The sequence below is a fragment of the Stegodyphus dumicola genome, chromosome 6, assembly GCF_044657685.1.
Source record: "Stegodyphus dumicola isolate Sdum_Otavi_A_Nest chromosome 6, ASM4465768v1".
NCBI lineage: Eukaryota > Metazoa > Arthropoda > Arachnida > Araneae > Eresidae > Stegodyphus > Stegodyphus dumicola.
Genome location: NC_140773.1, coordinates 186,090,204 through 186,102,848, shown reverse-complemented (window position 1 = coordinate 186,102,848; position 12,645 = coordinate 186,090,204). Strand labels below are relative to the sequence as shown.

Sequence of the window (12,645 nt, the reverse complement as noted above, 5' to 3'; positions counted from 1 at the left end):
ATACATAATAGCCAATGTCTAACTGAACATTTTCTGTTTATGCCAGTATCCACTAGACTTGTCACTGTTACACCTAAAAAGAAATGGGCATCACTTACTTTTCATAATTTTTCTCTCTACAGTATAAAATTTTTGTGTTTAATTGTACCTTCTTTCTAATCAGAATCATAACCTTATTAGGTATTCAGATCCATATTTATTTTTAAAATGTAAAGAGAGTCTTAGTTTTGGAGTAAATTCAATATTCTTCTTGCCAACTTGAACAATATTTTTATTTTTATACCTAATATTGCACTTATTGTTCATTGATGAATGTTTCTGAATATTCAGATTTGAATTTAGAGTGTAAATTTTTAGAACTGTGTGTGTTACTCAATTGAGAATGTAAAATTTTGAAAGAATACTAAACAATCAAATATACATAAAACTTTATTAAATTGTTTAGCAACATGACAATGGTGTACATAATGAGAAAATAAACAAATACATCCATTTACAGTTTTTTTTTTTTTTTTTTTCCCTCGAAGGCACTTAATACATTATTCACTTTTAATTCATTCACTAACACCACTTTGAAAATAAAATGTTGTTGCAACACGTTTAATAATATTTTTGATTGTCATTTTATAATTTATTTCTTAGAATAGATGACCCAAGTTCATAAATATTTGCACATTGCCCATTTGGCTTTGGACACTAGATTTAAATTGACATATAAATGACTTTTTATATGTAATTATATATATTAAAAATATATTTGAAGATGTGCTGAATTTTACTTTTCCTGTATACCGTTTGAAAGATTTTTAAGTAATTAATTTAAAATAAATGTCTTAATTTTGTTTAAAGGCGTAATTAAAAACTACAAATTTAGACGGGTCTTTTTTAATCTCCTGCAAAGTTAAAAAACTGCTTTTGTTTAAAATTTGTAAACACCATTTTAATCATTCTTTGCTAATACAGTGTAAACAACTTAAAATTGGTCCTTATTCACATAACAGGCAAATAAAAATGGAACCAATTAAGTTCATGATTCTTTATATCCTTGTAATATATAATAAATATCAGCTGTGAACTTTCTACTCTGCAGTCAAAATTAAATCTTGTTAATATCATGATTTTAATTTTTTAAGTATATTTAATTTTTATGTGAATCATAATTTTTGTATAAAAATACTTTTACATTGTAAAAATATTTTTTAACTTTGTCATTTTTGTGTAATAGACAGATGTAAAATAGGGTAGTTATTTTTGAAATAGTAGATACAGAGGGCATATCAATTTGGAAATCAATAATTTGATTAAATTTTACGACTTAAAATTAATAATCTGAATAAAAATTTCTTTATTAAACTTTGTTTGACATTAGTAATAATTAAAAACTCAATGAATTTTAAAAGAGAGAATAGTTATCTTCGGAAGCAATGATTGTTTTCCCCCTCTCAAAATCTATTGAACTGTTATTAAGGCCAAACAAGAGTAAAATTTTACTATTCTTTATTAAAGTGCATATATTTATATAAATATTTTACTTGTACATAATTTAGAAGTGTAACATTTCACATTCACCATGATCTAAAAATTAATACAGTAAAATGCATATATTGAATACTTCGTTATGTTTTCCTAACTTTTACTTATCTTACAAAAACAAGAATTAAAAATAACTTGTTTGTGTTAAAGATGTAAATATTTATATTATAATTGTGTTTTGGAGCTATTATTGCACCACTGCTCTACAAATGCTCAGAGCATTTACAATCAAGAAAGTTACATATAAAAATATACTAGTGCATCTTTGAATAAAATTGTTTCCGTTTATCAAAATACAAAATTTGCACCTTCTAAAATATGGATCACAATCATGAAATAACATTTAATGCATTCAATACTTACATAGAATAATCAGATAATATCTGATATGTTAATAAATGATGGAAAAAGTCACATTAGGTATTTAGTATAAAAAACATACAGCATTTTGATTCTGAAACATAATATATATATATATATATGTATATAAATTCATGTGTGTATGAACACAGCAAACAACAAAGCACAATACAAAGTATTCAGTATTTGTTACAGAACATTGCAACAGTATAAAGAATATAGGTGAATGTAAGTGTAAACGCAAATATTCAACAGAATTCTTTTGGAGTCGACTTTTTTGGTCTTCATATTGTAGTTGTGAATTTGAACTTTTCATTGTTAATCTTCCGAAAAGAATGGATTCAAATGGCTAATAAATTTTGTAATTATTTATTTAATATTAGTCTCTCCACCTTCCTTCTAAAACAGATAATTTGAAATAATCACCTATATTCTTTATTACTTTGAACTGATAGTTACAATATGTGCCACATAACTTAACACATAAATAATAATGACATATCACTACATTGTAATTAAGGCACTTGGAATGCATTACGGTGTTTCAGGAAACACCTTTTTCTACTACTACACAATCTCTCTTCAAATAAATAAAAACTCATTTGGTAAACACAAAAATAAATCCATAAAATATCTGCATACAAAAGCATATAAAAATGACATACATAAAAGTTTATGATACAAGCAGATAAACAGAATGTATTTTGAAATAAAACCATTGTTCACAATAATATTGCGCCTAGAGAAATGATTATTTAGACATTAGCATTCATGGAAGGTAAAAGTGTAAATCTAATTTTGGAAGTGGAACATTTTATTGATATGTTAAAAGTTCCTTGTAATGTGAATAGGCTGCTTTCGGTCATGCTGTCTGAAGCATATTAATTGAATGTTTATTTTTTTCAGGCTGAATAGTTCATTGTGTAATATTTTTTAGATATTGTACAGATGTTTTACTGATAACATTGGCAAGTTTATTTAATGTGTATACAAGTAATTTTTAGGAACTTAGTATTTTATATCTCTGCTATAAATAACATGTACTATATATTTATTGCACTTCCTTCCAATGTAAACAGAACTGATCACACTTTAGTAAGATTTTAGAATATTTTAGGATATGAAATATTTTTTTCAGACTGTAAATTTTATCAAAGGATTTTGAAAAGCAAATTAAAGCATGTAAAATACATGTAGGTAATATATTTTGTTCAATATCATTTGTGAAGTAATAGTTCAAAAGCAATGTTATTAGGTGTAATTTCATTGAAATTATGAATTTGAATAATAGGTCAATTTGTGTAATAAGTTTCAATTTTTAATAATTATATACTAAAATAATAGAGAAATTAATTTTAACATATAAGCTGTATGAAATGAGATTTTGTTTGATGTTTATTTAGTTGGTAAAAAATTGTCATTAATTTTTTATCTCAAAGTGATAGTTCCTAGTTGACAATATTTATGTATTTCAGTTATTAAAATTTTTATTAAAGTTTATTGTAGAGTTTAGGTTGTATATACAAAAATATTTGCAATATACTGTACATTGAAGAGTTATTCTGTACCCTGTAATAAGTTAAGGCAGATAATGGTCTTGGAAATACAAAGCCATCTAGATAGAAGACTAGACATAAAATAAGCAATACTATGTGATATATTAAGCAAAATTTTAGGATAAAAGAGGCTACATCTAGATGGTTTCTAGACAAGATGTCTGCCTTATTATCTATTGTGACTTAAAAATATTCTGTTACCTGCAAATGGAGATTTCATTGAACAAAAATGCATCAGCAAGTTACATGAGCTGACTGCATGTTCGAAAGTTATCTTGTAGACACAATAAAAGTTAACTACATGTATATAGCTGCTTATGCAATAACAACACAAAGATTATTAAGGCAGTAAACGATATCAAGTTACAGGGCTTTAAATATGTATATATAACCATTGGCTTCAAATATACACAGTGGAAGAAGGTGTGATTTTGTTGCATAATAAAATGATAAAAGTTTTCAGAAAGACTGTTCTTAGTTTGCGTTCACTGGTGTACAAATCACGTGCATTAAATACTTTGTCAAAAGTCTGTCACATTAGCTAGTGACTTCATCGCCTAACATTTAGTTGCACTGAAAGTTAATCTTAAGCCATAAACAATTCAATGTACCGATTACTAAGGTTCTGGCGACTTTTTTCTTGGAGAGCTCTTTCAGCTTCAATTCTTGCAGCAGGGAAAGTAACCATTGCCTCGCTGTTAGGTCGAACCTCACCGTTGCGTTGCACTTGAATGCATTCCGTGGTTAACTGCAAAAAAAGGTAAATAAAAATGTTTCCTTGTATACTCTTTTTATGCGTAAGAAAGAAATGTAATACATGAACTTTCCTGCATTATGAAATAAAGAAATCTGAGTACTTCCCATACGAGTATTTATTTTCATTACATTCTCTACATATTTAACTAAACTTTTTTTTTTCCTGCAGAAGATAGGCCTATGTCTGATTACCCTCAAAATTGAGAGAGATTTATTCAAAATCTATGCCAAAATTAAGGTTGCATTTTTGTCTAATTTAAAATTTTATACTGACGTGTTTCTCTTCCAATTTAATCAGCTTTTTATTTCAGATCTCATGAGCAAAGATAAGCAAAAAATGAATTAGAGTTATCTATCCACAACTGCTCAAAAACGTTGTAGTACAAATGTCTTAGTGTATAAAACCGATATATTTAGTTATATGCATCATTCAAATATGCAATCTTTGTTTAACTAACTGGATATTTTTGATCGATATACTTGAAGACAACAAAATTTTGCAGTAACACTCTTAGCGGGAAAAATTAACGATAATTGTTCTTCACTTTTTTAGTATAGTAAATTTAGTTTTAAACTGAACTTTTGCTTTACCGAATTTAGTTCTAAATATCTGTACCTTGAGAAAATCGTTCTATTCCAAGGATTAGATTACGGCTGTCATTGGCTTGAGCACCATTCAGGTGACAGTGTGATCTTCACCCCCATTTTTGATGGAGAGCATCCCGGAGAGACGGCTCCGAGGGTCTTCCACCTCTCTTTCCTACCACCAAACCATACGAGAGGACTTTCGGCTCGTCGCATATTTAGAATGCCGCACCGACACTATACATTTTCAAACACCCATGCCTTCTCCGGGATTCGAACCCGGGCCCTTTGGCACGGCAGTCAGCGACGCTAACCACTATACCGGTTGGGCGGTATAGTATATAAATGTTTATTCAGTGGACAAACAAAAAGAAATCTTAACGTAATATATCATGTTTATGAAAGAATTATATTTAGATCGTCATTTGAATAAACTTGTAAATTGTTGTAATCTGGTTGTCTATAACTTTCATTGTGCACTTTGGCTAGGCATCCGTCATGTGCATTTGTTTTCTCTTTATAAATCGCTTATCTCACAACTGTCTGTGTAAAACAGTTTTCCCCACAGAGTAGTATTTCGTCGATTTTTCGAAGTCCTTCGTTTATTTTTAGCCTATAAGAACTTTATTAGAGCTCTCAGTTTCTCCTTTGTAAATTTCGATAATTTAAAATACCATTTCTTTCTGCTTTCTGACGCCAAACATCGGAACTGTCTTTTACTTTTTGACGGCAATGTTGCGCTTTCTAAAGCAATCGGCAGTTTTTCTTTTGGGATTAATACATTACGACGTTCTGAATTTCTTTGTCATAAAGTATAGCAAATGTGTGATTCAGTACTTTTCCACTAAAAGTGCTCTAAACTTCCCCTAACCTCAAAGTAGTATAGAAGTAAGAATTAAAATTTTTTCTTACCACGGTTGTCCCAGAGTGTGGATAATAAGTTGTGGGAGAAACCGGAGGGCTAGGATAGGGCCAGTAAAATACCGGGGAATAATAAGCAGCAGGTAACCTGGGTGTAAGAGGAGCAACTGCAGGTAGTATCTGTGGCGTTTGCACGTAGGGAAAAGCACCATAGGGCGGAGGCAACATATTACCACCTGAAATGAAAAGTTATTTAACGTATAAACATATAAATTCGGGTAAAAATAAATATTAAATAAGGGAGAAATAGATTCATCATATTGTAATACTGATAAAAAAATATACAGCACAGAATGGTCTTATTGCAATGGATTCAAACTATTTTAAAAAGCACCTTAAGTTACTAGAACTAGTTATAATCATAAATTAATATTAATTTATCACATACTATATCTCAACTTTGTACACTAATATGCATATCAGCCATGAAATAAGTGGGGAAACGTTTTATTTTCAAATGAGCGATTCCCCCTTTCTAGCTGCAATTGTATCATGTTAATTTAAGGCAAACGTTTAGACAGTTAATAATCTTGCTTTCCTGAAATTTATTTCCTTTGTCCTGAGTTTGTTAGATTTTTAATTGCTCCGGTCTAATTGCACTATGGATGGAATAGTCTTTATTAATCTATCATCAGTCAAAACCTTGTTAGTTAATTACAAAACAAAGCAACACAGAAACAAGTGTAACCCAAAAATAATGAACTTAAAACTACTAACCGTAGTTCATAAACCAAAGTGAAGCAAACAGAAAAATTCCTCCTAGTAATATAAAAACAAAGTACGAAAACCTTGGGTTGTTGAATATGTACAGCAGTGAAGATAATGTATATTTGAAAGCTAAGAAACACTGCTACCTACTAAGTCGTCCACACTGATACAGTGTTTCCAAAACAATCAGTCTTCCTCTGATACAGTATTTCTCAGCCAGTTTAGTCTCCAAATTTAAACTTTATTTAAATATATTTTTTTAAATATTAGTTTCATTTTTAACACTAAACTTGTGCGCATCATTATTCTCTACAATGATAATTATAAAATTTAAACAAAGAAAAACCAACAAATTTTTCAGATGGTGGTGTGTTTTTCTGTCAGTAGACCGCAATTTAACAACACACCAAACGCAGACTCTTACTATGTGACTATTAATATAATAATAATAATTCCATGTCCAAGTTGCAGCATAGCAAGATCGTTAATGTCGGTGATAAATTTTATCGACAAAGGTTGCGAATTATTGCACTAGCACACACTACAAAATAGAGTGAAATTGCCATAGCGATCATGCATTGAAAATGATTATTTTTTTCTTAGGGCATTAAATAATACCGTTAATAAGTATCTTCCTAAAGCGACCACCTCTACAAAATACCAAAGTTCCAAACCTATTCTTGGGATATTTAATCTCCAAACGGCGTATTCTTTTTTCAAATTGTTGCCACTAAATACTATCCCTCTGTACTATATTTAAAGAAGTTAAATAATGAAGAATATGCATGTTCCTCGCACTGTGAGAAAAAAAGACAACTGCATCCAGAACCATAAATCTTGAATCTTCCTTCAACTGATCATGTACACCTGGAATTTTGAATTTCGAATTTTATATTTCGTATTTTGTAAAACTTCAGTGAATTTTTTATTAACAAACTCATCAATTTCAAAGTGAGCCGTGGCAACGCTGTACGGAAAAAAAAAAAAAAAAAAAAAAAATTCCATCTTCAGCGTGCGAGACTGTCTATCGAAAATTTTAAAGATAGTATACTGTTTTAAAATATTTTGTGCTTTTGCTGTTGAATCGAGTTTTATGTGGCGTAAGCGTCAAGAGCGTGAAATTTAATAAATGAAGTAAACACGAAACCTTAATAATAAAAAGACAAAAAAAAAGTTTTGTAAAGGCATCTTAGTAAGAAACCTTAATATCGATGTGATGACCTGGGGGGAAAAAAAAAAAAAAACATGTATGCCAACACTTAACGCTTCATCGGAAATTCCATACGTATACTGCTATAACTGCTATGCCGGAGAGTACTACTTTTCATTTATACGCCACTGCGCTCAATATCTTGCCTAAACCACAGAGCACCATAATCGGGCCATCAATAAGGGGAAGCAAGTAGCATAGAGTTATGAGTCTCGATTCCGACGGCATCATGCTGATCGTAAACCAAGAATACGCACCAGCCCCATAAAGCTATAGATCCAAAGGGCTACTTTTGAACTGCACGAAGTCATGGCAGTTCAGTGATGTCTTGTTTTTTCCTTTCTTGGCAATGTTTGGAAACTTTGATGCTTGCACCAAGTACTCTTATGTCTTCTAATCTATCTGGGGATCACTTACACCCCTTCATGCTTTCTGACATCGGGATGGAATAGGAATGTGCTAGCAGGACAATTGCTTCTGTCACAATTCTGGACAATTGTCCGATTGGCTACCACCTGGTTCAAGGAGACCATTGAATTCGTCTTGATCAAATGGTCACCGAGGAACGCGGGCTTGAATCCCGTTGAACGTTTTTGGTACACCCATAATAAAAGGTGTGCAAATAATGTTATCACTAGCTTCCTTTACTGGTTTCTGCAAAATTCTTTAAGTTTGGCAGGCTACGATCTTGGAAATACTTTTGTAAATTTGTCGAATTCATGCCTCGAGGTATCAAGATCAAAAAAGCATCAAATCGTTAAGCGTGTATATTCTTGTCTGTATCATTCATACTTTAAAAGCTTGCAATCGTGGTGTGCTTACCTTCCGCACGGTTCAGGTGTGTGAAGAAATATGAAATTTTTAAAAAGTACTGTATTTCTTTGCACACCTATTTAAAAAGAGAATCCTTTTCATAAATTTGTCCAAGATAAAGTCATGCTTCTTATACTCTGACACCTTATATATATTAAGATATTCAAATATTCCTCTTACAAAAATTATTTATGTAGCGACTTGCATACAATAAATCTGTAATTATTTCAGACTTACCTGGCGATATGAGCGACCTCTGGACAGGAATTCCTCCATTGAGAACAAGAGTCATATCATCAACTGAACATTGAAAAACCTCAATATAGCGTTGCTTTTTACCAAACACCATGTACCTATGATGTCTTTGCTGAGCAGCCATGAAAGCAGAATGTTCTGTGTCCATCTGTATAAAAGCTTCCCCGGATGGTTGACCCTAGAGAAATATGAAAAGAATACTTAAGTGTATGTGCAGAATTTATCGACACTATAGCCACTATCGACACTATTTATATAATATTAATTATTCAGTACTAAATTTTTGAACTTTATTCTTGTGTTCATAACTAATTATTAAAGTTACAAAGAACTTAAATGAGAGCTTTCTACATACTAGAATGCGTCAGGTTTAAGAGAGTTAATATGCAGCTTCTGAAAAAGTCATGTCAGGTGCGTAAGTTTATAATAATTGAAAGTTTTTATATAATTAGAATAGTTTATATAATTAGAAGCCTTTATAATTCACTCTATAGAAGAACTGACTGAAATGACATAATCTAAAATACAGAGTTTTCAACCATTCGGTGCTATGCTCCATTTTCAGCAAAGTGCTTTATATAGGAAACCCTCCCCCTCCCCCCCCCAAAAAAAAGGTGTTTGATCCAAAGTTCTCTCTCTCTCCTAGAAAGACATCTTTTTATGCCGTAACAACCTAAGCTGCCGAATATCTAACCCACTGACTCTGGTTCTGTGGAGTTTTCAGACAGTACTCTCAGAAATGACTTGATGGTCAGTATAGGACAGCTACCAAAAGAATTGTACCAGAATAGATGTTGGTTGCATAAATATGATGAACGCTGAAGAATGCCTGTATGTTCCAATGCATGTTAGATCGAAGGTGATCAGGAAATCTTCCCGCCCTCCTTTCAACTAGAACTGCCCTACTAGCATTTTATGCAAACTTTCTGAACGCAGGGGTATTTATTCGCTTCAACATTACAGCAGAATGAAGGTGAATTTTTTCTCGTCAAGTCTCGCGTGTTGCATTGCATTTTTCAAATACTGTCCTGTTTTACTTGTGATAATCTGGCATCAGGCCATTCAGTACATTCCATTATAATGTTTTAATAACTGACATTTTCCATGATATGCTTAAGCATATATATTTCCATGATATGCTTAAGCATATAAGTCGAAACTATTATTTGCATTAATTTATGTATTAAGGAGATATTTTCATATGTGATAAACAGTAAATTCAAGTTTAATATATTTTTGTTAATTACAAGGTTGCCGTCAACTTTCGAGCTAGAATCATTTTAAATAAAGCTTTTTAAGAAAAAGGTTAAAAGCGTAAGAGAAAATATTTATTTTGAACTCCGTAATTTACAGTGTTAGAAAAATTTATGAATTAAAGTAGGCTGCAAATGTTCATAAAAGTTATAGATCGCGCATATTTCAAATTAAATTTATTTTAAAATTATATCAGTTAAGTAGACTGGCAAATTAAACCATACGGGATCAACAAAAGCAGCCGACATATCAAATTTAGTCATTCCAATAATAATAGTAGCAAGTGAATATTTAAACGAGAATTAAGGGCAAATGCAGTTTAAGTTATGTTGTAGCGCAAAATTGTGTAGCCTTCAATTAAAATCAATGTTTCATGACATCTGTCACACTTTAGACAATTTTTTAAATTTTTGATTAACCTGATTATTAGCAATTATAACTATTTTTCTTAGTTTCATCCGCTGATCTAAATAAATTGTTTTATTTCAGTTGCATATCAATCCATTATAAAAGTAAGATGAAAAGAGAGTTTCCAAGGAAAGATAGCGTTTCGATTGTCCAGCTCTGGATAGAAACAATTTAATGTGCGACAGAATGACCATATTAAGAATTTGGAAACGTGTTTCCGAAAATAATTCTGAAGGTAAGTCTTATGCTAATGATTATTCTTTTAAGAAAACAAAACTATGGACGTAAATGCAAAGATTATAGTAGAGTAAAACTTGAAAAGCTTAGATATATTCTTCTAATCAGAAGAGGCAGTGTAGAATGTTTGATAATATTTCTCCTGAAATACTGGATAATACGTTTCTGTCACTTCAACTAGTTATGCTGGAAGCAATGATGGCTCCTGTAATTTTAAGCTCACGCATGTAGGGAAAGCAAAGCTTCGCGGCCAAGGGATCCTACCTACAAGTTTAAAATGCAGTCGCGAAATTTTTGAAAATTCCAGAAACTGTGTGAACATTAAAATAAAAATTGGGAGTAATATTTTTAATTTGTTGCTTAATTTAATCTAGTTTTTTTTATAATAAAAGTTGTGTTCTATGTTTATTTTCTTTTGCTGCTATTATTATGGAACAAATTAAATTCATAAACTGTTACTAGTATATTATTATGGGACAGCGGGAGTATAGTATTAAATAAAATTAAACTGAAGGACATCAGCATCCATTAATGCCACCAGTCCTCGACGGCCAGTTTATAGGTCATTAATGTAATGTGATGCAGTATATTCAGACAGATTGTTAACCGAAGATAGATTAAGTTAAACCGAAGAATACCTGTGACCGAGGGACTGGCATGTATAAATGTGTGGGGCATAGAAATAATCATAAATAATCGCCAGTGTGGATAGCATAATGTTTCATGTTGTAGGAACACTTCCGAAGGCACGTGGATGATAAGTGCAAATTAGTGTAATGTAAAATATCACAATGCTGCGAAAATATCCGGATATTTCCTAAGGATATGCCTAAATTTCAACAGATAAAAAAAAATTAATTCCAATTTTTATCAGTTAAAAGAAATAAACAACGAATGGATCATTTTTGGTTTAGTTCTAGTGCATAATTTACTTACAGATCGAATAAGCATTAGTTGAAAAATATTATTCCGTTTCCTAAATCAGTGTGCCAAAGATATAATTTTAAAATTCAGTACATATTTGAAATCATATACTGATTTAATCAGTACGTTTGGTCACTTTCGGTATTATTACATAGAAAAAAAGTAATTTGTTTTGGATGCAGAATTTATGATCTATGCATCACAAGCCACCCTCCTGGATAGTTTTGTTTAAATTCTAATATTTAACTTTGCCTTTTTCCTGTACTGACCATTTAACAAAAAATGTGTGACGAATATTTTCATTTTACAGAAAAGGACAAAATAAATAAAATGTGGCGACAGACACGTGTTTAGGTGCTTACATCAGTAAAACTCTCATTTCATTTTTTAAACTATGCAAATTGAATATAGAATCAGAATAAATTTTGAACGGGTGTGGTCTCTCTTTCTCTCTCTCTCTCTTTTTTTTTTTTTTTTTTTTTTTTTTTTCTCTTTTTCCTCTTGGAAAAAATATTTTACCTGGGGAAGAAGAACTGTATATTTCAAGGCCATATATCGAGAACAGAGGAAAGACCTTCGTCTTCTTTTGAAGGTGGTCCTTTCTTCAAAACAATTGCACGTGTTTTAAAAGCATTTTCATGATTTAAAATTTTCTTACTTTATATTTAGTGATTTATTTTCAACGTTTTATCATAAAGAATTTGAAAATACACTCCAAACTATCAATTTAAGCTATTACATTAAGGCACTTTTTTTAATTTTAAAAAAATGGATATCTTCTGTATACGTAATAATTTGATAAACATAAACTAAAATTTATAAAAATAAATTTAAAATTAAGTATCATTTAAATAAGAGCAAAAGTCTGGAATAAAAAGCAAATTATAAAAAGACTGACATTCTAAAATGATTAGTTCGATCAAGGATAGGTGCAAAACATTCTTTAAAAAGCGCTGCGCCATAAAATAACATACAAAAAATTAATAATCTGAAAAGTTTCAGGTTTTAACAATCTCTCAAAAGAGCCGTTTTAAAGATTAGTACGGTTTATCAGCAGATATTATCAATAAAGATGGCGCAGGTGGGAAAGCGGAATATATTATAGCATTACTAGATGAATATACA

At 30.8% G+C, this 12,645-nt stretch overlaps 1 protein-coding gene across 1 annotated transcript in view; it reads right to left on the bottom strand.

Annotated features, from left to right (window-relative positions):
• Window positions 1-411: 411 nt before the first annotated feature.
• Window positions 412-12,645, bottom strand: part of fus (epithelial splicing regulatory protein fusilli) — a 186,111-nt gene continuing 173,877 nt past the window's right edge. The window contains exons 11-13 of the mRNA XM_035362036.2: window positions 8,680-8,875; window positions 5,703-5,887; window positions 412-4,197 (exon numbers count right to left, since the gene is read on the bottom strand). Of these exons, the coding sequence (XP_035217927.1) occupies window positions 4,036-4,197; window positions 5,703-5,887; window positions 8,680-8,875 (543 nt within the window). The 3' untranslated portion in view covers window positions 412-4,035. The remainder of the gene's footprint in view (window positions 4,198-5,702; window positions 5,888-8,679; window positions 8,876-12,645) is intronic.